Genomic DNA, 26,219 nt, shown 5'->3' with positions numbered 1-26,219 from the left:
TAAAATACTTTCTCAAATATGACATGATTTTTTAGCTTCTGAGGCATCTTTTAAATCGAAAACTATAAGTCAATTTATAATTAATGCTCTATTCGGTCCATTTCAAATTAGAGCACCTTTTAATTTAAAAGCGAAATACTTTAAACAGTACTTAACTTTCTCTGAATATTTCTGAAAGGGAATAAAATAAGGATTATTTTTTAAATATTATTTAAAACTTGTAACTGACTTATTATAAAATGTAAGGGGAATAATTCTTTTAATTATACTTATTAGATTTTTTTTTACCTTAATTTCAACAATACATATTCCAAAACTCTTCTTTATTACTTTCTTAAGTACGCATCTCGTGGATATTGCTTTACAATACCTTTTAACAGATTGATTTCCAGTACGAACAATTCTTGCTTAAACAGTTTTATAACGTATTTGTCAACAGGATTCCAATTTATGTTTACAATTAATATTTAGATAACATTTATAATCATTATAAATTAGATACATTTAATAATGAGATTTCTTCACAGTTGTTTATAAATGAATAAATTCTCCCTTTCAAATACATTTATAAATAATTTAATGAATATTTATGTATTTTGTTAAAGGCAGATACATGTTTTTTGCAAGCACATGCATAAATACCCATATATTTTTCATTTCCGGCATGTGCAAATCTTTAATTTCTGTGCAATCACTATATTTTATTTTTAATTAACCCAGATAAGTAAAACGTGTAAGCCCAAAGGGATTATTTTTCAGATATATAAAATTAAAATGATGATTTTAAAATGAGCAACAGTAAAGCCTCTCCTCTAAAAAATTTTAAAAGGTACATGTTACAATAATATATGGATGTGAAAAAAATTTATTTTATTTAAAACATTTTGGCGTTTAGAACATAAAATAAAAGTAGCGAATACTCTATCAAAGGTATCGAAAGACGTATACAATTTTAAAGGTACCATAAGGTATTTTTCATTCTTTAAGCATAACATTTTTGTTAAAATTTATATTATATTTTTTTATTATAGTTCAACAGCTTAGAATTTTATAAAACAAATTCATAATCAAAATCGCTGTTGTTAAGTTATCGAAAAATAGCCAAGATGTGATTTTTGCGTAAATGTCATTAAACTATACAAATTTCTATTATCTATCACACTATGAATGTTTCTTTCATGTGAAAGTGCCCCTTTTTCGATTTGTATGGAACTATCGTGTGTCGAAATACTATTAGAACAATATCAAGCAAGCTTCTGAATGTAAATAAAGAACACCCCATCTGGTGACCGAAGCTTCGAAGCAGTGCTTCACTTCTAGTGCCGGTTGGCCACTCCTTCCTTTCTTACCTCCATGATTGAAACATGCTTTTGCTTTGTAGATCCTGTTGCAGCTTAAGAATTAGAAACTCTTTTCAACATGATCAAAATAGGCTGGATCACATCAGAAAGTTAAGGAATTGCATAGTCTGCTATATTGGCTGAAATTCCTTGGAATCAGTCAAGTATAATTTTAGCCTAGTTAATAGCGTCTCCGCTATATATTAGTGACTATATCATGAGACTGGCAATGAAAAACATTTTGTTCCACTAAATTTTGTCTTGCTTCTATCCTGCACCGAAACAATTAAAAGCCTGACTGTATTAGATAAGCTAGTTATTATACTTGCGTCTATTTCTTGCACATGCTTAAGGCTTTTTGAGGGCTGGCACTAGATATTTTACCGCCTGATGCAGTCTCTGCGGGTCAATAAGTTTTAATTTTTTGCCAACCCCAAATTTTGGGACTCCCTAAGTTCTAAATTTTTGCTGCCCCCTAAATTTTGGGCTTCCCTAAGTTCTAAATTTTTGCCACCCCTAAATTTTGGATCCCAGTGCTTTCCCAAAATTACAAAAGTATTTTCATCCTTTAATTTTGTTGCTTGGTGCTTCTCTAAATTCTAAAAATCTTATCTTCTCTAAATTCTGTCACCGCCCGGGTGGCCATACAAGCTTTGTTGCTGGTTTTGGGTTTATGTGAATAAATAACAAATCAGTTATTCTTAATTCAAATATCACTAAATATAATCTTTGGGCCTATGAGTATCAATAATAAAAACTATTTTCAGCATAAGGAAAGAAATTTTTGTTAAATTTTCCCATGTCAATATTTTAGCACTTAAATGTGCTATCTGTAATCATTGCCAAGCATAATGTCAGCATAAATGTTTACCATATTCTTTGTACTATTATAAAAAATTGTTTGGGCATCGCTGCATGAGTCATTACTCAAGTTGTCACGTGTTGATAAACATACGATGATGAAAGCAAGATACGCAGGTAAGAAGCCAAATTATTGATAACAGAAATTTATGCTAAATTATTGTTTCTTCCATAACAAAGTATATATTGAGGTCTGGATTTTAGATCACTCCAGATATTGGACATCCAGATCTCGGACTTTGCACTGCACTGTCAATTTGTCATTAAGTCTGCCAAGACAGTACACTTCGTCATTAAGTGCATCAAGATGGCAAACACAAAACCAGTTTTTCTGCCGAAATGCTTTTGCATGCAACACATTTTTGTAAAAAATGTAGAAAATTGCTCAATCAGTACTTTTGATTATTCTCATTTTAACACATAGCAAAACGTTTTTTAAAATCTGTGAAAATTTTAAAACTTTACATCCAACATATTTTTGGATGTTGAAATTTTATAATCAAATAATCGAAAAAAAATCTAGCAATTTTCAAAAATTTGCCAAACATTTAAAAATTAAGTTACAATTTTCTTTGAGAAGATTTTTTTCTTCTCTATTCAATGGTGCAAACAGTAGAATTCAGTACAACAGCAGTATTTACTTTGCTAGTACAACAGCAGTATTTACTTTGCTAGTTAAAGGAAGATATGTACAAAAAATTGTTTAAACATCAATTAAAAAATTCTAAATTGAATTTAGAAAGTAAATTTCCTCACTACATTGTGTTGTGATTGATCAGCAGTGTATTTACAAAATTTGTACACAAGTGCTTATAAAGAAGTTGGTTTTTTACACTTTACACCATTAATTTTAGCTTATTTTCGAAACAAAAATAAAAAACTTAGTAAAAAAGTAAATTAAAAAATTCTAAAAATTTTATGTTTACAGTGACTCTTTTTGACAAATTTATTGATATGATGAATTTTTACTAACATATTCTAATTTCATTATACACTGGTTAAATTGCGAATTTTTTTTTTTTTTTTTTTTTTAAACTTTTTAACTGCACAAGGCAAAGATTTGACTTGATAAATTAACATACCCAACAAAGACTAGAGCTCCAGACAGTAACCAAGTCAACAATCCTGGACTCAGAGATGTTTCAGTCATAACTCGAGCTGAGCAATGAGAACACACTACTTGCATTGGAAATGGACCCCACTGCCCAACATTAACCACTGTAACAACTGTAGCTGTTGAAAAAATAAAAAAATTGCAAGTATTTTAAAAGAAATATTAAATTTCACTACCAGTTTCATATCCAAAGCAACTTACAAGGTTGAATGCCAATTATTTCAGTCACAGCAATTCAGCATATGTCAGCAAAGCCAACCACTCTAATTGAAATGCATTAAAAAGGATTCATTACAGGTATAGGTAGAAATGGGCAGGACACCAGAATTTCACCAGGTATAGTCCCACCACAGTAACTGTGCCTCAATTTTGATGATTTCCCAGAGAATAGATCTGAGATTTGCCCTTCCCTATCACCAAGCCAGGCAACAAGACTTCTGTAAGCATTGCCAGTATTAAGTACCCCATGAGCCGAGACACTATCCATGCCCTCTCCAGGATTCAAACCTAAGCCTAAGCAATCAGAATTGCATTGTTCAGCCTAGGTTTGAATTCAGGCATTGATTTTGTAAGTACAGAGATACTGTTACCCACTGGTAATTAAGTACACTATGTCAATGTTCATGAATATTTATACTATTACCAGATGGGTATTAGTTGGTCTCCTCCCTTATTTAAGTGGATATATTATTAGTACTAAAATAGAATCAACTAGGACCCATAATATATTAAAAAAAATAGTCTTTGAATGACACAGAAGCACAAAGAACAAGACAGAATGATCTTAATAGCACTGAAGTTTATAATTCGGAATATGAGATCTTCAGAGATTCCAGAAGTGCAGCTGAGACTTCTGACTCCACAAATCTGGCATGGACTGATACAAGAATTTTAAGACGAATTTCATTTACCAAGTAGCAGAAACTGTTAGTACACTGGTGTCAAGGAACAGCAGGTGCAAGAAAACACTAAGTATGCATGCTCACTAAAACTAAAAAACAACACAGGCAGTTAACCTGTTATTACAGTCACTCCAGGCAGTGAAATATATGCCAGAATATTCTGCATATGTCTTTGCTCATGGTGGAAGATAGTTGTGGGAGAGCCATACCTCTGTGTTATCTCTTAAATTAAATCTGCAATTTACTCCCCCACCCACCAAATTCTAAAATGAGTGTCACTATCTCTATACATACAGGGTGCATCAAAAATGTATACACACTTTGAACTCTTATATAAACTTTATTGTCATGTTACCTACAAGTTTAAGTTTATAAAAGAAAGTAATATTATGTTTCCTCAACATGTAGCAGCAGAGTCGTCGTTTAACTGCACAACCCAGTTAATGCCAAGAGAATAACATTGACAGGGCAGATGTATGTTTGAACTTCCAAGAGTGGAAGCAGCTTATCAAATGGCACCGAAAGTTTGACAATGTTGTTGCTGTTTAGAGACAGTGGAGATGATGAGTATGGGATTGATCCACCTTCAAGGTTAACAATTACATGAATCCTCAGTTTTAATAGCTGGAACTGTTTCAATGATCACTGCAAAAATCTTCAAGGCAGGGATCACATGAATGTAGTGCGAGTGCTAGTGGTGAGTGATAATGTAACAGGCCAGTGGATAGGACGCAAGGGACCAATCGAGTTTGCTGCATGCTCTCTAGACCTTACGCCCCTCGATTTTTTTCTTATGGGGCACAGTAAGAGATGAGGTGTACTGTCGTAAACCACATCACCTTGACACGTTTTGAGATCAGAATGAAGCGGTGTGCGTAGAAAGCCCATTTTGGTGCAATGTACGGAATCAGTCGTGATTCATGCTAAGAAATATATAGATGAAGGCAACCATTTTGAACATTTATTTTAAACACCATTTAGAACATTCTGTTTAATCAGAAAGTACACTTATTTTTCAAATTGGACTACAGCCTTACTTTTCTAGAAATTTAACTTTGTAAGTTAGAAAATAAATTTTCTACGACAGTTCAAAGTGTGTATACATTTTTTCTGACGCACTCTGTATATATGTAAGATATAACAAAATATGATGGCTGCTTTAAGCAATTCGAGATCTTTCCATGTTACATAACAACCTAAAATTAACCAATAGCAGCTTAGACATACTTATGCATCTACTTGGTATAAATGCTGCTTAGCAAAACAATAAGTCATTCTTTTCATAACTTCTACCCTGCAAACACTGTGTGCTGCTTATGCTGTTCTGTCTAAAAGGCTTATGTGGTACTTTTAAAATCAGTGTACATAAAAATTATCATATTTAAATATGATTGGATAAATTCCTTGTCTACAAAAATGGTCTGATGTAAATTATAATGGAATAAAATTATGTTTTGAAATGGCTACAGCTGGAAGTTTGCAGTTTATGCATGCATCTAACTACATAGACTTCAAGCTGCAGCGCATCAAAACATCCATCCTTGGCCATGATAACTGCAAGCTGCTGAAAGTACTGAATTACTTTTATCCAATTAAAATACTACATATACATTTTGCATGTTATAAAATAGATACCAAGCAAGAACACACAACAGCAAATGAAATACACCAGTACCAATATTGCCCACTGTATATATTTATACCTGCACAGTAATCTGGTAGATGCTAATTTAGGAGTCAAACAACAAAAATCAGCATCATATTTGCAAATTCAGCATCATATTTTGTTGTTTGACTCCTAAATTAGTATTTATTTGGCATGTTATTTTACCTTAATTCTGGTAGATGATTCATTTCCTTATGCACTATTTAATTGCTTATGAGAAAGCATATGAGGGTTATTTGCCCAAGTTAGCAGATCCCATTTTTTTCCATGTATCTCTCTCAATAACACTTTAATTATTATTATTATTTTAACCCTATGCCTGTCTTGACGAACCAATAAAATGATGAGAGTATAAAAAAGCAAGGATAAAAATTAGCCTCCACAGAGTTGCCTATAATAAACTTTAAAACAATACGACAGTTCTTGATGTGATCACCGTCCATATCACCTTGATGACAAACAGGGCAGCTCTCTATCAGCGAGGGTTACTTAAACGTGATAAGTGGTGTAGCAGATTTAACATTACCCAGGGTTCATCACTTGGAGGCCTACTTTGTTACACCTCACTTTGTAATTATAGATTATCATTAATTTCTCTTTCAGAAATTATGATCCCCTCACTCTTTTTCCATTATTCTCATGATACACCTTTTTACTACTGTATTATTTTAAGACCATAAAATTAATAAACTGCAATAAATAAGGTAAGAAAAAATATAATAAATAAGTTGCTCTTTCCCAGCACATGATCATTTTGAGGCTGCTTTACAGAAACTTTCACTGAAAGGATCTGAAATCAAGTTTGCTCTCCTTGTTCTGTTTAAGAAAGTAATGTTTGATGATCCCTTGGATCTTTTTGATCGGATTATTTTCATTCACTTGTTTGCATGTTCAAGCTCATTTTCATAGACAGGTAATAGTCTTGAAAAAATGCCTTCTGAGTGTATTATAAGTGTAGAAATGCACTATAAAAACAAATTATATAAAATCACAAGTTCTTAAATGCAGACTCTTCAAATTAGTATGTGAAGTTTGCGAAGCCACACTGAGTCCCTTTTGTTATACACAGAAGTAAAGTGCTTGTCTTGAGGAAAAACACTGACACGATTGCGTGCAGAGGCAGCAGCATTTTTATAGATCCTCTACTGGAAACACAGTAAATGATGAAGTCTGGGTATGCAAACTGGCATATTTGACTGATATTTTCAGAAAAATGTATGAAATGAATCTATCATTTCAAAGAAACCTGCCACTGTTTTTGATGCAAATGCCTAAGTGTCTTCTTCTAAGAGGAAACTTGCAATTATCATCAAATGAACTTAAAATTAAAAAAAAAAAAAAAAAACTGTGGCAAAATTATATGTCTCATTGTACATTATTTTACGTTATGTCTTAATTTAGGCTTACTGTTGCACCACAGAACCCTCTAATTAGTAAAATTAAATTGAAATTACTTTTTTTTAAAGAAATAATACATATTTTGAATAATAAACACAATATAAAGTCCAAGATTCAGACTCATTGGGACTTCATTGATTTCAGGTTTGGAATTTTCCAGATTTTAGATCAGTTTAAATACAGTAAGATGACAGGTAGCAATTATAATTAAAATATGAAAAAGTTTTTATGATGCATTTACGACATTAAGGAAATCAAAATTAAAAAAAAAGAAGCTCAACATTGATTTGTTTTGCTTTATTAAATATTTTTTTCAATGCTGCTCCATTTTTTGTGCTAATACTTTCCCTTTAATTTTACAGATAGACATAATTTGTTGTTCAGTTACAAAGTTTCTTTGTTCACATCCAGTAATTGTCATGTTGAGAATTCCCACTAAATTGTCAAAGTTCTTTTGTCCTCAGCAACTTCTCTATCACTTTCTTCATTATTCAAAGCAAAATTTCCCGTATTGAGGACCATACTGCAGATTTTGTCATCCATTTAGTTGACTGATGATGTCACTGCAATATAAACTTCTGTTATATCACCTTCATTTATTACATCTCCATATGTGTTCTCAAATTACATTGATTGTAAAATTTCACATTTTGTTTGCCATATTGAAACACCTTCAAATTTATAACTATCAACATAAAGCTTAGCTGGCATCCACTGTATATTATTGCCGATGTATTATGAGATTGGCGACTAAAGACGTGTTGTAACTTTTAATTTTGTTTTGCTTCTAATGAGTGCTGAGGAAATTAAGCTCAAATTAGTTTAGTTATTTATTATATTTATATCTATTTCCTGCACATTCTTAAGGCTTATCCAAGTCTCAAGTAAATAAATACCTGCACATACTTAAGACTTAACCAAAGTCAACGTCAGACATTTTGCTGCCTGGGCTAATCGCTGCAGGTCCTAAATTCTGCTACCAGGTGCCATCTCAAAATTTAAAAAAAAGTTGCTATCCCTTAATTTTGTTGCTTGGTGCTTCTGTTAATTTTAAAAGTTTCAAACTCAGTTCAGTCACAAAAGCCCTGGGCTTATCTGAAAATCAAATCAAATATTATTAACTCAAACAGCACTAAATGTAATCTTTTGGCCTATGAGTTAGTTACAAATATTTTTTTAAAAAGTTGTTGTGGACATCATTGGGTGAGCCATTTCTCAAGCTGCAATATGTCGAAAGTCATGATGTGATGAAAACAAAAAATAATAAAAAATAATTTGCCAGACTGGCATCTGGGATTTGAGTTGCTAAGCAAATCCAGTCATGTTTCGATATACAATTATCATCATTAGAATGTTTCATTTGAGATGTATGCCATAGAAAAAGGCCACAGCCGAATTATTGATCATACCGATTTATATTAATAAAAGACTTTCTTCAACATGGAGTAGTTTTATTCAGTGCCAAAGTACAATTAAGAATCAGAACTCAATGGGTTTTATTATGAAAAAATGTCAAATGCACATGCATAAAACATAGCAAACAAATTTCTAAAAAAAATGCTGCTGCTGTTTGGGAGGTTCCGGATTTTAAATCATTCCAGATATTGGGCATCCAGATTTCGGCATTTTTACAGTACTGAACGAATATGCATTTTAACAAAACTGGAAATGATGATTAAACCGGAAGTGTTTATTCTATGCATCTTTTTTACTGTTGCTGGTACCAAAAATCCATTGTAATATAAATGGTTTGACTTGTTAAAATTTGAAATAACTTTGCGCAACAAATCTATGGGTACTAGTTAGCAGTTCAAAATAAATATAGATATTATCAAGAATTCTGAAATATTTAGAATAATTTCTGTACATGAATTTTGCACTGTTGCTCAGCTATTTCTTTATTTTACATTCTTTTACTCTATTTGTCCCCTCTTCTTCCTTCTAACACTACTCCTAGATATTAGTAACTCATAAGGCATTGAGTATGACTAAGCAACTTCGATGCAGAAATTGATTCTGAATTTTGCAAAGTCAAAACGTTTAGGAACCACTTTCACAATAATATCAAGTAGCCATGCAATATACTTTATACATTTATTACACTACAAAGTCCTACATGACAAACCACTTTAGCCAAAATTTAATATTTAGGTCTTGAGATTATAAATTATATGCACCATTAATAATTGCTCAATCTTAAAACATGCTTGTTTTATTCACATGTCCTTCTTCCTTTTACCACCTTTTTTTAAAGGATTTATAATGACCTTCATACATAATTATCGAGTATTATTTAACAAATCTGAAACTTATAAATTTATGATTTTTATAAAAACAGAAAGTGCCATATCCCAGTTTAATACAAAATTTGGATTAGTCACAGATTAATTAAAAAATTATCTACAGCTGAAGTCCATGTAATATATTTTCAATAAAAGACTGTATACATTGAAAATGTTTATTCACTTTAATCAATGGCTAATTAAAAAAAAGTACTTAATTCAAAGACATCCTAAAAGAGGTACACAATAGCAAGTTGAAATGCACGAATCTCCCTCCCAAGCGATACACTACTTCAACATTTTTACACATCATAACTACTATACAAAGGCTGACAACATTTCAATAACCTTTCCGATCACCTCCTCCCCCCAAAAAAGTAAAAGTTTAAGAAATAGTAACTGTAAGTATTCATATAATTTATTTTACAATGGTGAAAATAATCACACTCCGTAAAAGTGACACAAAACAGTAATTTAAGCCACAATTGCATGCTGAGACACATTAATCTTTACAAAAGGTTTCTTATAATTCAAAATTAAACATGTAAAGCAGTATATTGAGCAAAATTCCTTAAAAACTAAAAGCAAACACAGAAATATTTTAAAACTTTTAAAGAACTGCATTAATTTAATCCATGTTCTCCACCTCCCCCCAACTGGTACTTTGATATTTATAATGAAGGTTTTACTTACGTGGACTTCCTGCTGCAGAAGGTGCACCAAGTATAACAGTGGGTGGAGCTTGATAACCTTCATAAATAAATATTTGTTAATAAATTATTTTCAAAATGGAATACTTTTCATATCAAGTGCTATACAAAGATTTAATCTGCATTTCAGGATATAAAAATATATTATTAAATACAATATACAATTTATTATGTGACCCCAACAAAGAAAAATGAGATAATTTTACTGCACAATTTTTGAAAAAATTCTGCAACAAAAAAGAAAGAAAGAAAACCATAATTATAAAAAGACTTATAATCAAATTCATTTTTTTTTTTTTTTTTCATTCTAGACTAAAAAGTTAAAAGTGAAATGGGAGAAATATTATTATTCTTTTGCCTGAAAAAGATCAATTTTCAATTATTTAAAGCACAATATTGTTTTAAATGTGCATCATATCTTCATAATAGCATTTTCTGCTGATAAAAGATTAATATTTAGCTGCTTGTCCACAACTGTGCACTTCTTACAGCACAATGACAAATTTGTTACATAATTTACAATAGTAATGCGTACATAATTACCATAAAATTAATATATACATACAGTACAAGAAACAGTAGTTAACAACACCTAATTGCTGAAAAATAATGCCACCTGATATATGAATACATACTACATATATATTACAACAATCTCCAATTTTGATTGTATTAGAAAAACAATAATATAGCCTTTGTATTTCCAAATTGCGATCAATGATTTTTTGCTACTTCTCAGAAACATAAACTTTTTTGTGCAAATAAATATCTATAGAATTCTGTGAATGAGAGGAGATATTCATAGAATTCTACCACATTTATATGAAGAGCAAAAAATTTACTAGAAATTAGTTAACTCCCGACATCCAAACTCTATGCCGTAGTTTAAAAATTGTTGAGGCTTAAAATATTATTTAAAAATTGTTGAGGTTTAAAATACCACAATCCCTACCCACAAGATACTCATACTTCAAATTCTTTATGCATAGGACAGTGGTGGCAAACCTTTTTGCGGCCGCGTGCCCAAAATGGAATGGCCGCATGTCATTCCATTTAAGATATTAAATTAGAATTATTCATACATTACCCACAAAATGCTTAGATCTGAAAACTGAAATCTATTTGTAGGCAGGGGGGATATAGAACTATAAATTATATTTAAAATTAACAATTGCCCCTTAATTCTTCTTTTAAATGAGAATTTCCCTTCTCCATTCTAAAAATCGTAGTAACTTTTTTGAAATTGTGTCATAATTGAAAACTAATTCCTCTTCATATCTGCCATCTTAGCTTTCTGCACTATGTACAAGCCAATCAGATTAAAGAAAATTTTTATGATAAATACCACTGCAATCAACTGGACTTAGGAGCGGCCAATGCCGTTACAGGTAAGTGCCCGCCATTGGGGGTGGGAATATAAGGGGCTGCAAACAGAATAGCTGCTCAAAGGAGGCACTCCGGAATTATTTTTGATACCTCCTTTGAGTAATTGCTCCATTTCAGCTACAACTCCATGGATAAAATGCCTGTTGGAGAGCTCCATATTTGTGTAATGATGCATACCACTTGAAACTGCACAGGAGAAGACAATTTACACCAGTAGAATGCTTTTATCTACAACTTAATAGCATTTTGTATTACCTCAAAACTCAATTTCAAGATCTGCTTATTTTGGTTTCTTTTACTTATCTTTACTTTTTCTGCCAGATATTTCTAAATCACCTCATCTATCACTGGTTGTCCTAGGTAAACTAAAAGGTCACATTATAGCTATACAGTACAAAGTCCGTAATCCGGACATCCATTATCCGGACCTCAAAGCCACAAACTTTACGCACGCGTGTAGAGAATGCACATACATTATGCGCATATGCTTTACGCATGCAAGTTGAAAGAGAAATGTTTAATGAAATAAACAAATAAATATTAAGCTTTTTTTTTGTACAATTTGATACCCTTTAGATCATAATTGCTTTTTATTTCATAAATTACAGTTTCATATTTTTAATTGTATAATTTCTGCATGCCATCTTACCAGATTTAAATTGATGATCTATAATCCGGAAGAAACCCTAATCCGGAATCGCCGAAGTCCCGACAAGTCCGGATTACGGACTTTGTACTGTATTATTCTTGTAATACAAAATCATACTAAACCAAAATCTATATTACATCTATCTATATATACATACAATTTTCAATTGGCCTACAACCTGCAGACAAAACATGCAATAATTTTCACATGTATGATGATTTAAATATCTAAGCAAAGAAACATTGACACTACCATTCTCAGATATTTGGAAAATATCCTCATACTCATATCAATTTTTAAACCTTATACTTTTAATAAAATTATTTAAAATAATAACTATACTATGATAAAATTGCATATAACATGCAACTAATTTCTAAAGGAGCTATATGAGTTTAACAGGAAATCTAAAAAACTATTTTCAAGTTTTAAAGGAAATTTTCTGAGAGGCAATGGGTTTCTAGGTATACAGCAATTCACACAATTAACTAAATACACTAAAGAATTCTTAATAATGATGTTTAAATGAAACACTAAATACAAACAGAAACATATATTACTTCATTTAGTGATATCAAATGCAAAACTAAATTTTCATGCAAGATTCTGTTACATATATACATCAAGGGAAAAAAAAAAATCTAACCTCCTATAGTAGGACCTGTGTAATAGCCTGCTGGTGGGACTCCTATAATAAAAAAGTTTTCAAAATTCAAACAGTTGTTACAAAAGCATTACATTCGAGTTCCCTGCATTACAAACTATTCTGATGCTGCTAGTTTTCCAGATTTTAAGAGATTCAAAATTAAATAATAATCTCCTTATGAATAAATTAACTGGTTTCTATGCTTTTTTCCTACAAGCATTTTTTCACGATATATATTTAACTTAATTAATTTAAAAAATAATCTGTGCTGACCAGCAAGTTCCATAAACTTGATTTTATCACTTAATAATTTTTGCCTGTTGTGTATTTGAAAAAAGAAAATCGTATTTAAACTCATTTATGATATATTTTTGCAATGCATCCTCTTCATTAAGCCTTTTCTTCTTAACTTTGCACAGGATTTACAAATCAGATTAATTTACTCCACTCACTGCTTTCCTATAGGAGTGACCAAATTATTGGACAATATACTAACAATAAATTTTCTTCAAGTTTCTATCACAGCTGTAACTCTTTTAGACACTGATTTCACACGTCATTCATCTCATGCACATCATCATTCCACTATCATCCTGCTCATGAGATTGCCACTTGCATGATCGAGTTCATGAATTTATGCTGACTGTACTTTACTTTAACTTGCGAGCATGATGGAACAAGTACTGATACTTATCAAACCAAGCATTTTTATCCATTGTCATATTCTGGTACTCCTGAGCTCAGTGCCTTGTTCCTTGGTAATAGCAACAGCACTAGATGGGTTTTTTTTTTTTATTGTTAAAGCCAGTGTAAAAATGTACGCTATGTTAAGCATAATATATACGTATTTTGGTACACAGCATCATATTCAACTGCAATCTGCCAAGCTTTGTTTTGCAGCAAATAACTCAGGCTAAGTGCCTATTACCTCTTTGATAAACAAGCATACAGTTACAGAAGCATACAGCATTGTCAGTTACAGAAGCTTTACATTTGAAGATTTTGGGCTCAACTCTGAACACTCGAAATATAGTTTTGTTCAAATGCACACACACACAAAAAATATTTAGTACATTCTGAATATCAGACTTGGTTATTCTTGCCCTAATGATTAAGACTGCTATGAGAGTCAGCTTATTTATAATGTTAATCTGGTATACTTCTGATAGCATGCATACAGTTTGTCATGTATTATGATGGGAACCTCTAAGTTGGAAATCTCTTAATAATTTGGCCATTCAATGTAAACACATGTAAAGCATGTTATTTAAACGTGGAAATATATCTACAAATTAAAAGATACTTCAAATTAATTTTAATTTTGTTTTCAATTTTACAAAGCAAACATTTTTAAATCTCTAATGGTTTATAATAACTTATTATAACTCAATTTATAATATATAAATTTTTTAAAGAGGGGTATTTTATATTAATAAATTTTATAATTACATAATAAAAAAAATTCAAAATAATTATACATTAAAAAATTTGATGCATAATGATCACAAATAAGATTAAAATCCAATATGCAGCTTATCTAAACAACATACAAACAGTTACACAATATGGTTATTTAAACAAACATCAGCAAGAGAAAGAAAACTGATTAATGATGTACTAAATACACAGTATCCACTTTAAAGCTCCTTAGTTTTGAAGGTAAATAAAAAAATCAAGAAGTGCTGCACAGCTATATGGAAGGTTTGGGTATTTTACATGCCTCACATATTGCAGAAGTTTAATAATCCAGAATTAATTTAAAGCTCTGTGAAGCATCAGCAAGTCTGTAAAACTGCTACCAGTTTCTTTCATGTTAATATTCAGAAAACTCTTCCCAGGATATTATGATTGTCACAGCTAACAAACAATCCCTCCCTTGTAGGGATACATGAAAAACAGTCTAAAGGGGCTGAAACATGACAGTTCTGCTGATATATCCTCCATCAAAGTCCTGATCATGTTTCAAAGAACTACAGATAAAACTTTTTATTTCACATTACTATATATATATATAAAGTACATTGAAACTTAAATTAATGCATAATACAATTTTGATGAGCACTTCTTTAGATTTATATAGTTTCCACATCTTGATCCATAAATTTATGAAGTAAAATATGCTTTAACATCTTTGGGAATAAGTTCCTATACAAGATAGCTTAGCTGTTTCTATGTGCCCAAATTATTTAAACACATAGTGATATCCATATTTCAAAAATTACTATTTCCTGGTCAAGACTTTAAACTCTCCTATCACTCAAATAGTTGATATCTATATAAAAGAAAAATCTTCAGACCACAAAGGCTGCATCAAGGTTTACTGCATTTACAAAACAATTCGGAATATAAAAGTCTTTGAGGATGTCGTTGGGGCTAAAGAATGCAACTTAAGAATTTAATAAGTTTATCTCGTATCTTCCAGAAGGAAACAAAGAATTTTTAATGCCCTGTTTAAATAATATAGTGATATTTTCCAACTCTTTTCTAGAACACTTCGAACACATTGATTTTTTCAGTGAAGCATTCAAAAGGCTAGATAGAAAACTATTAAAATGCAAGTTCACAAAACAATCAAGTCCAGTATTCTGAACAAAATTACAGAAATCCTTTTGAATCAAAACTTGATGCAATTAAAAACTTTGTGCAACCCACTGCCAAAAGAGGTATCACAGCATTTCTAGGATTAGCTAGGTATCATATCAACACTCACATGTTTTCATAAAATACAATAAACAACATAAACATAAAAAAAAACATCATAAGAAAAAAGCTAAGTGGTTTAAAGCTTATAAAAAAATCTTAAGTACTTTTGAAATCTATGGTTTTATATACATCAAATTATAAATGCCAACTCAATTTACAAATCAATGCATCAGATTGCAGAATAGAAGCCCCAGATCTGAACACTCTTTTGTCTGTCGAAGCAAGTTTTCCAATGTCAAAAGAGTCAGAAACAATGTACCGGAATACACTTTATAGTAAGAAAACTTGAAATGTTATCCTGATGGACAAATTTTCAGTATGAATCCATCATAATCCCATCATTTGTTGAATTCTAATGCCAGTGTAAATACTCATCTTCTGACATGGTTCTTGGCCTTACAACTTTTTAATTTTGATCTAAAGGAATGTTCTGTATCTTTGTATGAAAATGTAGATGCCCTAAAGAAAAATTCATACTTTCTAAATGATTCTCAGTAAAATCTTTTCCTTTTGTTGAAAAAAGGAATTTACTTTTATATATATTCTTCACAATAGATAATTTAATGTTTCATGTAATTTGAAAAATGTTTATATCTCTGCCAAAATTGTCTGTTTATGTACATGTCACATTTTCTAAGCACAGTTGCGATGGCTGGAACTCTCAACAGCTTTTGGTGTCCGTCATGGCTGTGGTTAAGGCTTACAGATGAGATAACAAAGCATGAACTTAAAGAATTTCCAATCTTTATTTCTACGCATATAAAATCATCTCCATAGATGTTTATCCAATCATAATGAAATCCGAGACATTTATATGACTCAATTATAAAGATATATGATAAATTACTATGTTCACTGATTCTTAAATTAAGATGCAGGCAGTTTTGACAGGGAAGCAAAGCGAGGCATTATTAGCAAGGTAGAGGATATCAGAAGTGACATAATTAACTGCCAGGGATTTGTATAACCAGAGTAGATGAGATTCTAGAGACAAGCTATGATTGGTTAGTTATTAGTTTTGGTTACCCTTTTCAAGCAGCATTACGTAATGTTGAAAAATCTCGAATTTGGGAGAACAGATGAATTTAGGGGAAGATCACCAAATCTAGAATGTTAATTTTGAGGTTGCTAATTATTTTAAAGAAGCTATCATACTTTGTTATATCTTACGTACATGTATTATGTACTTGCTTATGTACTCAGTAAATTGAGTTTGATCTACACACTACTTCAATTTGCTACATGTGATACTAAATTTCACACATCTCTTTCTTTATACAAGTGAGTGATCATTCAAAAGCTTTTGAGACCTGCATGAAAGCTTCTTAGGAAAGGAAAATAAGAATAATGCATAATATTGCTGACTACCTTTTCCAACAAAGGGCACCATGGTCTGACAAGACATTTTCTTTTTAAATTATTCTGAGAAATCGAGGGAAGAATCAACAAGACACATCCTGAGTGGGAAAACAATGTTTTGTGAAGTGATGCATTTCACAATATAAATATTTCTGATGGGTAAAAAATTAACAAAGTTGGAAATAAAAGTTATAGTTACGCTAACTTGTATGAGGACTCATTACTCAAAAGTAACATTGAAAGAGGGAATTCCAATGTGAACAACATACAGTTTTCAAATTTTTTCACAAAAATTCAAAATATTTTACTGGAATTCATATTCAAATGATTTATAATGTAACTGAAAACACTGTCATATATGTATATATATTTAACACATAAAAACAAATATTAATACCTTCTCCAGGAGGATAACCCCCAGTAGGAGCATATGCTGGTGGTGGATCAACTGGAGTGTATGGAGGAGGTACCTGAGAAGCAACACCAGGTACTGGTTTGCCATCTGGTTTGTTAGCCATATTTCAATCAGTCTAGAATGAAAGTTTTACATCACATATACATAAATTTATTTGATAACAGAATTCAAAATTACAAAAAATATTCTTTGGCTTTTACTAATAATTTCCAGCATAGGTTTTAATCTAAATAAATGAGATATGAAAATGAGAGCTGATTTCTTACCTAAAGATGCCTTAAATTTACCCACTGATATCAACGTTAGCATTCCAAAGAGCTATTGGAAGTCCTTTCATTATAAGAAGCTTTTAGCAAAGAGGAATGAGTAATATATTTCATCTTGCAACACTGAGGTCACCAAAGAGTTCTTTCCTTCTTACCATAGACTGCATTCCTCTCTATTAATTTTAAAGTTTCTCAGTTTTTATCTGGTCACGGTAAATTTGCAAGTTATCTGTTTTGTTTTAATCTAAGATCAAACAATTTATGTGAATATTCAAGAAGAGTACCTAAGGATGTGGAACATTTGATTTTCTCATGCCCTACACTTGATGACCCTAGATTATGCTTGCAGAACGATTTGAAGATGTTCGGAGTGACTTAACCGGTGAACTTCTGTTTTCGTGAAGTCCAGACTGCTGTTCTCTGCTTTTGTTCATTTTATTTATGCATGTAATTTTTAATATTTTAGTTAACTTATTTCTGTAAGCCCTGTGTTGTACATCTGTGGTGCATGGGGAGTCTGTATGTTTTCAAATAAAAAAAGAAAAAGAAAAAGAAAACTAATACTTTCACTAGTTTCAGCGTGTTTTATCTCCTAACTTATCAATCTCTGGACTATGTACCTATGGACATTTCACTTGAACTGATAAAAGTTAAATAGTCCAAAACTCTTGACAGACAGAAGTGAAGTAAACTATCACTATGTCTGAAAGTAACTACAAAGTCAGATAAAGATTTAAACAAATCTCTTATTTAAAAAGACCTTAAAACATAGAGGCATGCTAGCAAAATCAATTACAGCTTATGGTGATCCAATTAAACAGGAATGTTCAAATTCAAACTAAAAGTACGGACTAGCAGTCAAAGACTACACAATTTAATTTTAATTTAAGCTAACTCAGTAACATGTAATAAACTCATAATTCATTGTAATGTAGTTATCGCATAACAAATTAAAATATCGGCAGCAATAACACAAAGACGAATAATTACAAATTACCAGAGCTGTTAGGAACTAACACAGCTTGCAAGCGGAGGCCAGAAAAAAAAAATTCTGTCTTATAATCCAAAAACCTTAGTTTAAACACCATCTAAGACATTTTCATTCTGGTGAGGAAACTGAAAGGGAAATTTATAGAAAAGGCTGAAATTATAAACAACTGCTTAATTTACATAATAATAACTGTACATATCTTTGAAGAATGATTTTTTTTTCTCTTTATGTATTCAGTTTCTTTCTTCAATAAGTTTTCTCTTCATTTCAGAATTTTCAGATTTCATTAAAGATATCTGCTATTCTAAAAACCTAAATATATTTAGAATGTAAAAGAAAAGTTGCTAATATTATTTCTTTGGTAATATGAACATTCAGAATATATATGAATTATATATGGTAAAGGCTGGTTACAGAGCTAGTGTAGCAGAAATTTTAGAATTTTGTGACACACCGAGCAACAAAATCTAATAGCAAAATTTTAGAATTTAGGAAGGCACCAGACAGCAGTATTCAGGATTCACAAAGATTGCATTAGGTGGGGAAATGCGTACATGTGTATAATGCACAAAGCTGTGGCTGAGGTTTTCAGCACCCAAGGACAACTGAAGATTTTGTACCTTTTCTGTATGCCAAGAATGAAAAACATTTCATTCTGAAATTCTGTTACATGAATTTAGCACCCAATGGATGCTGCACCCAAAAACAGATGTGCTCCCTTGTCCCACCCTAACTACACCACTGATGATGCATTGAAAACATATAAGATGAATCTTTTAAATTATCAGTTTCCAATTTCTTTATTAATAAAAAAATTCCTTTCATAAATGGCTGTCCATGTGATAAGATTAGAAGCATTTTTTATATTTTCCATGCTTATGTCTACCAAAAAGTAGAAAAAACAAAAGACAGCTTCAGTATGGCCCACCTTCAAAGTTTGGCAATTTTTTTTCCCCGCCAAAGCACGTGAAGTACGTTGTTTTGACAAACGTTTACCAACGAGATTTTCAACAAAACTCCGCTTTTCAAATATGGTGGCCATCTTGATTTCACCAGAAATCATAGATAATAGAAATAAATTTATGATTATTATACGCGATTTTAAAAGAAAAAATATTAAGGAATGATTAATGAAAATAATTAAGGTTTTGGATATAATTTTAAAACAATGCCAGAAAATCTCACTTTGCTTGGCTTTCCCAAATGTAAGATACCTTTGCGTGGTATCTTACATTTTTCAAATGTTAATTCATACATAACATATCTGTTTGAAATGCCTGGCTCTCCCAAAATTTTATGCTTGCTTGAAAACTCCCACCTTAAATTTTCCTTTAAAATCTCCCGATACTTAATTACAACATCACTAACAGCGGGTTTAGAGCAATCCATAACTAAATGCAAAAATCTTATTTCTAAAACAGTATTCTCCACGATATCCGAGTGTTAAACAATCGCCAAAAATAGCATTACGAATTTTGTGTTTGGATAGTTAATTTTTGTAGAATTATAATTAAAAATGTTATATTTCCCCATGCAATGCAGCACAAGACAAATTTTAAAAGAAAGCTATTAAAAATTACTGGAAAACTAAAAATATAGGGGCATGCGCATTTAACTTTGAGTAAATGGTTATCTCGGTAATTGGTATTAAAATTGAATAAATGTAATTGACCATTATGTTAGCTGTAATCGTAATTCCATCCTCTTTAGAAATAAAAAATTTACATTTGTTTACATTCCGTTTGCCAAATAGTATGGGTTACCACATGCTTGTAAACTGGTGTGGGTTGCCACATCATATCATTTATCGCAATTGTTGGCAATATTTTTTGGCTAAAACTCTGGGTGGGCTGTTCCAGGGTGCTAAAGCTGTTCTGAGAAGATAAACATATTCAGAAAAAGACTTCTAGTATCAGAAGTAAAACATTGAAATATTATACATTCATTGTTGTCCTGAAAATTCTCCAAAAAGTAAAAGTTTATCACAAACTTTCTGCAAAATACATCCATTATCTGTTAATACCATGAAGACATTTTTCTGGAATCTTCTAGATTCCTGGGTATATAAATCTTGCCTTTAAATCCTTTTAAACTTTCAAAGTTGTAATGTCTAAAATCCTGAAGAAAAATTACTCCTACTAATTCTGTAACAGCAAAAAGACAGAAATAAGTTGAAAAAAATCAGAGGAAAAAAGTGTAAAATTAATTTCATAGAGAAAACTGATGCATATTGAGACAACCACAAGGGGAAGACTCTTAACATGAAAAGATTAAAATGAAGACATCTTTAATTATTACATAGCTATTTTGCCTTTGCTAAGAATTGTTTCGTAAATTGTGCTAAAGCACAATTTAAGCATTTATTAACTTGTTTATTTTCCAGATTCAAAATATTGTATAAGAAGTTGTCAAAATGGAAAATAATGTCACTTTATTATATAATAGCGAAAAATAAAAAATAAACTTTATAATATAATAGTGTTTCATTTTAATGTTATTTCTTGAATACAATTTCAATATATTAACATTATGTTAATAAAACTGATCAATATTATAATGTTTTAAAAAAATATCATCGAAAAATTTCCAGATTTCCGAATTAAAAATTTCCTCTAGAAACTGACCTTAAAAATCGGCAAATTTGGATTAATAAAGAATTCACGTTCCCAAAAGCGAGAAGTTGTTTAAGAGCTCTTCATTAGAAAAAATGAAATAATTTCAAAATGCTTATGTTTCACTTCTTGCTCAGAAACTTGAGTATCCTACTGTTTATATTAAAAGTAGGAACAAATTATAATCCATGAACCTATTCACCCATTCAAAAGATAACTATATCTGTTCAAAATGCTAATTCACATTCAAAACAGCAGTCATAAAAACGGACAAAAATTTCAGATGATTAAAATTTAGGACCTCCTGTCGAATTTGGTCAAAATTAAGGACTTTTAAGGACCAAAAATAAATTTAAAAAAAAAAAAAACTTAAAAACTTTTAAGGACTCTTATGAACCATACAAACCCTGATTCAAGATAATTAAGAATAATTTTGATCACAGGGCGTCTTCAATACACGGATGTTTCTCACCAAGCAGCACTTCCAGTTTTGTTGCTGTAGCAGAAACACTGGCTGATTTTAAGGAGAAAACAATTCTATGTTGGAAATTTCATGTGAAGCCAGCAACTCAGATTCCTGCACAACAGCCAGCTGATAGAATATCAAATGCATATCCCTTTCAAACGATTGGACTGAAAGATGGAGATACCAAGAAGAAGACTTTTAAGTATTGCTCTTCGCTTGTATAATAACCAGAGTGATACATTTGGAACCGACTCTTGACTTAACCACACACAGATTTGTGCAATCTGCAAACAGAAATCTGCATATCCACACTGGATAACTTTCTGGCAATCCTTCAGATATGAGAAATTTTCAGGACAGCATTTGTTCATCTAATGTTAAATTTTTACCGCAATATATATTGTGTTTATTATATTTACCAAGAAGTGGTGTATGAGGAATCCATTATTTCCAGATATGAAGTATTTTTGCAAAAATAATTAAATGTTTCGATTCTCATTCTATAAAAGTTTACTGCATGTACAATTGCTATATATTATGTTTCAGATAGATGTTAAGTACAACTGCAACTAGTTGCTGTTGTTTTAAAAGTAATAAAATAATGTAAATACCTTCCTTTTCAAACCTGTAGCAAATAAAGTACTGGAGCGAAAATCTTCTCTGTTTCAAATCTATTATGAAATCATTACAGAATATCTAAAGTCGTACAGAGAATTTCTTTTAAAATTATGTAATTTTTTTGAAAAAAACATTTTTTATTTTACAAATATAATCAATATTTTCTAGATAATTATTCAAAAATGTTTTTTATATCTTGTATTTTCATTTGGTTGCTAAAACTAGCACTTTAGATAAGAATGTTACGAGAATTTACGCTGTGCCAAAGATGCCATTTTAATGCTCTAGGTGCACGGTGGGACAAGCGGCACCCCACCACATCATGAATTACCTTAAATGTTTACCTGTTTTTATTTATTTATTTTTTTTATTTATTTTTTGCATGAAATAACATTGTAATTGTATTAGGGGCTAATTATCTATGTGTAAAATTATTTTTTCCAAAAAATATTTTTTTTATGCACCAAACCTCAAAGGGTTAAAGCAATGAATGCACAGCTGAAGTAGTTATCTTTTTCACCGTCTTAACAGCCACTTAACAGAAACACCATCTTAACAGAAATGGGATATTCCAAAACTACCAGCACCATGACAGAAAAGAGGAGAAATAGAATTAGCTGTTTCTTATTTGTTACTCTGAGAATCAGCTTATGCATTTTGGAATTATAAAATGGAAACATATGCATAAATTTTTATATATATTAAAAACCATTCATTATTAAAAAGCATGACATAACACTATACTGTCTGAAACTTATTACATCATCAGCCACATTTAGTGTGGCAAAATCCACAGTTCAGATGTTACAGCTCTAGTTATTTCAATATAAAAAAGGTTATAAGACCTAACTGGCTGTTGAATGATAAGTAATCAATGTTACATAATGATTAAGTACTTTACTACAAAAAGGGGTAAAATCCTAGTATACGGAGCAGCCTTGGCGCGACTTTGAAAATTATCGCCAACACCAAAAAATGACCCAAAGAACGTCTATATATATACTATACACACATAGTATATGTATATACACACATAGTATATATACTATATACATAGTATATACTATGTTTAAATATATATTTTCTTTGAATGACCCGTTAACTACTCATCATATATGTCCCGTTTTCACTGCTCATCATAAAGTCGCGAAAAGTAGTCAAATCCCGTGTGCACTGGATACTAGGATCAAGCCCAAAAAGGCATCTATAACATTATAGGTACATTGAAACTGGTATTTTATGCAATTATCTTAATAAAAATAGGCATACTTAAAAAAAAAAAAAAAAAAAAAAATGCATCAAATTCAGGCAACTATGTCCAAAAAAAAAAAATTCTTGGCTACAAACAGGTTAAGGGTAACAACAATAAAAGTTATTAATTCATATAAGTGGAGCAAAATGCTCATCGAAAGCACTTTCAGATAAACACTTTTTTTTCGTCCAAATGATTTCAGCAATAGTATTATTATAATAATTACCTATACCCAAAATGTTTTCGAAACTAAAACAATTATACTTCTACTTCGAATCTGTATTTTGATACTAATTACACATTTTATTTCGAAACTAAGTTTTAATAACAAAAGTGCACATACAATTTATCCTCGAGATAGTATAATTACAAAATTGCTTTTACACAGTAGTACAATTTAAATACTCCCGACAATACATTTATTATGGTGCAATACTTAAATTAAGAACTAGGTTAAACACACCAAAGCAAATGAATTAAAAATGTATGTCATGCAATACAAGCAGTTTAAATATATAAAAATTTACTACTTTAGTAAAACACTTTGAAAAGTAAATTTTGATGATAAATTTTATCTTTACACTTAGAAATATAACAGTGTAATGATACATGAAATGTTATATTCTATTACAGGAAACTAGTGCGTTAGAGAATTTACGTTATGGAAGTACATACAAGAATGAGTCACAAACCGTTAACTCCTCTTCAATAAGCAAAAATTCAAAGATAAACTTAATCTCAGGGACAACTATATAAAAAATTGGGAAAACTTACCTTTTAATTTAAAGTCTTAACTAAGATCAACTAATGTCAAGAACAAATGAAATTAACTTTTCATCCGAGAATCGCACGATAAACTATTCATATCACAAAACACGAACGATGACATAAGCATTGCAGGTTGTTTACTTCTGCAAATGATAAAATCTGAATTGGACTAGTAGTTAATTTTATGACCGCCAGGTGTAAATACAATAATTCTGCTAATAATCAGTTTGATCAACCATCGTTAATAAAATTCATTCTTATTTTATTTTATTTAGAAAATTTTAAGGTAAAATGTTAATCTTAGAATTGCGACTATTATATGCCTCATTACATACTTGCTTAAAAAAATTTATTTCAAGTAATATTCAAAATAAGTTCTTTCTAGACTATGTATTCAAAAAATTTTTGACTATCTTAGTTATTTAAAAATAATTTTCGTGTTTTGACATCTGTTTATCTAAATTTGCAAATATTCTGGATACTCAGTTATATTATTAACTATTCAAACTTAAGGTCATTGTTGGGAAATATTTTGAATTATGAATGACTGAGACTGTTTTTTGAGAATTTGCAACAAATATGTACCTTAACAATGCATTACTCTGAATTAAAAGGTATTTTGTTTTAAAGAATACTTAATAATACCAAAGAAATTCAAGAGGTATTTATTTTCACAAATCATGACTTTAACAAATGTCTCAATGATAAACTAATATAAGAAATCTTAATTCCGATATTGATTATAAAATATGGTGACCATACTGGATATTAATTATTTTGCATTAATTTATCCATTTATTACTAATCTATCAGTTCCAATATAGTAAAAACTGTTTCATTTAGAAGACTATTTCAATACAGTGGGTGATCGGTTAAAGAATAGTTCGGACAGCGAACAAATCGGACAACGAACACTTTCAGGAAAGATTTTTGTGTTCGGACAAGAAACAAAAACTAATTCTAACGAAAACCTCTCGGCTCTCGGGACACCCGACACCAGGCCTCAATTCGTCCTGAAAATGGATGTGCGCTGGCGCTGACACGTCATCATTCATACTATGTAGCAGTGAGGCAGCATCGTACGGGTGAACTTGGCAGGAAATTTTGATTGGTTGGCTCTGGTGACGTCATTTCAACGTATTTAAACTCCGCCTCTCATGTGGTTTACAATCAAAACTCATCATGCGCCATGTTTGGTCATGACCAAAGATGGGTTCTTCTCTTGCTTTACCAAGATATCCGTATAGCCAGGGCTTAAATTGCGTCGGAGCCCACCGGAGGCTGGCTCAGATACTTATTAGTTTTAGGAAAAATTCATAATTTTAGCCGGAGCCCTAAATAAGAAGGCTTTGGCACTTCTTTTATGTAACTGAACAATAATTTCAGTAGAAACCTGGTCTTGGAAGCTTTATTTTTAATAATAAGATTATATTAAAAATTGCTTATTAAATTCTAATTTATCACTTTGCATTTTATTAAATTTTAATTATTTAATTACTTTAACCATTAATTTTTTTAATAATGAATTATTTAATTTTTTAATTGTTAATGATTTTATTAGTCATCTTATTCTCTTATTTATTCTTGTTCCTCTTTCCTGAAGGTCTTCTATAGGGCTCTGGTACTTCTAATTTTTGAAATTAAACCCTGTGTATAGCTGACCGTTTTGTTTTTCTAATATGCTTCCTTAGGAATTATGACAGCCATATACTGGTAAAATGCCTTAGACCATTTACCAAAGCAAAGATCCGAAATGGTTTATATGGTAAATAAGAGAGTTCGTAAGGAAGGTTATATTGTAAGAATGTCGTTTGG

The 26,219-nt window shown here is 30.8% G+C and overlaps 1 protein-coding gene across 2 annotated transcripts in view; it reads right to left on the bottom strand.

Moving 5' to 3' along the window:
- LOC118191060 (lipopolysaccharide-induced tumor necrosis factor-alpha factor-like) overlaps nt 1–24,569 on the bottom strand; it is a 34,434-nt gene extending 9,865 nt beyond the window's left edge. Inside the window, exons 1-5 of one of the 2 annotated variants that reach the window (XM_035361854.2) lie at nt 24,411–24,569; nt 17,414–17,546; nt 12,955–12,996; nt 10,257–10,313; nt 3,284–3,434 (exon numbers count right to left, since the gene is read on the bottom strand). In XM_035361854.2, the coding sequence (XP_035217745.1) occupies nt 3,284–3,434; nt 10,257–10,313; nt 12,955–12,996; nt 17,414–17,534 (371 nt within the window). In that variant the 5' untranslated portion in view covers nt 17,535–17,546; nt 24,411–24,569. The remainder of the gene's footprint in view (nt 1–3,283; nt 3,435–10,256; nt 10,314–12,954; nt 12,997–17,413; nt 17,547–24,410) is intronic. The other variant, XM_035361855.2, reaches the window with a different exon arrangement.
- Between the last annotated feature and the right edge of the window lie 1,650 nt (nt 24,570–26,219).

The sequence above is a fragment of the Stegodyphus dumicola genome, chromosome 1 (assembly GCF_044657685.1).
Source record: "Stegodyphus dumicola isolate Sdum_Otavi_A_Nest chromosome 1, ASM4465768v1".
NCBI classification, from domain to species: Eukaryota; Metazoa; Arthropoda; class Arachnida; order Araneae; family Eresidae; genus Stegodyphus; species Stegodyphus dumicola.
The sequence above is the reverse complement of the archived record's forward strand: the minus strand, read 5'-3'. Positions and strand labels throughout refer to the sequence as shown.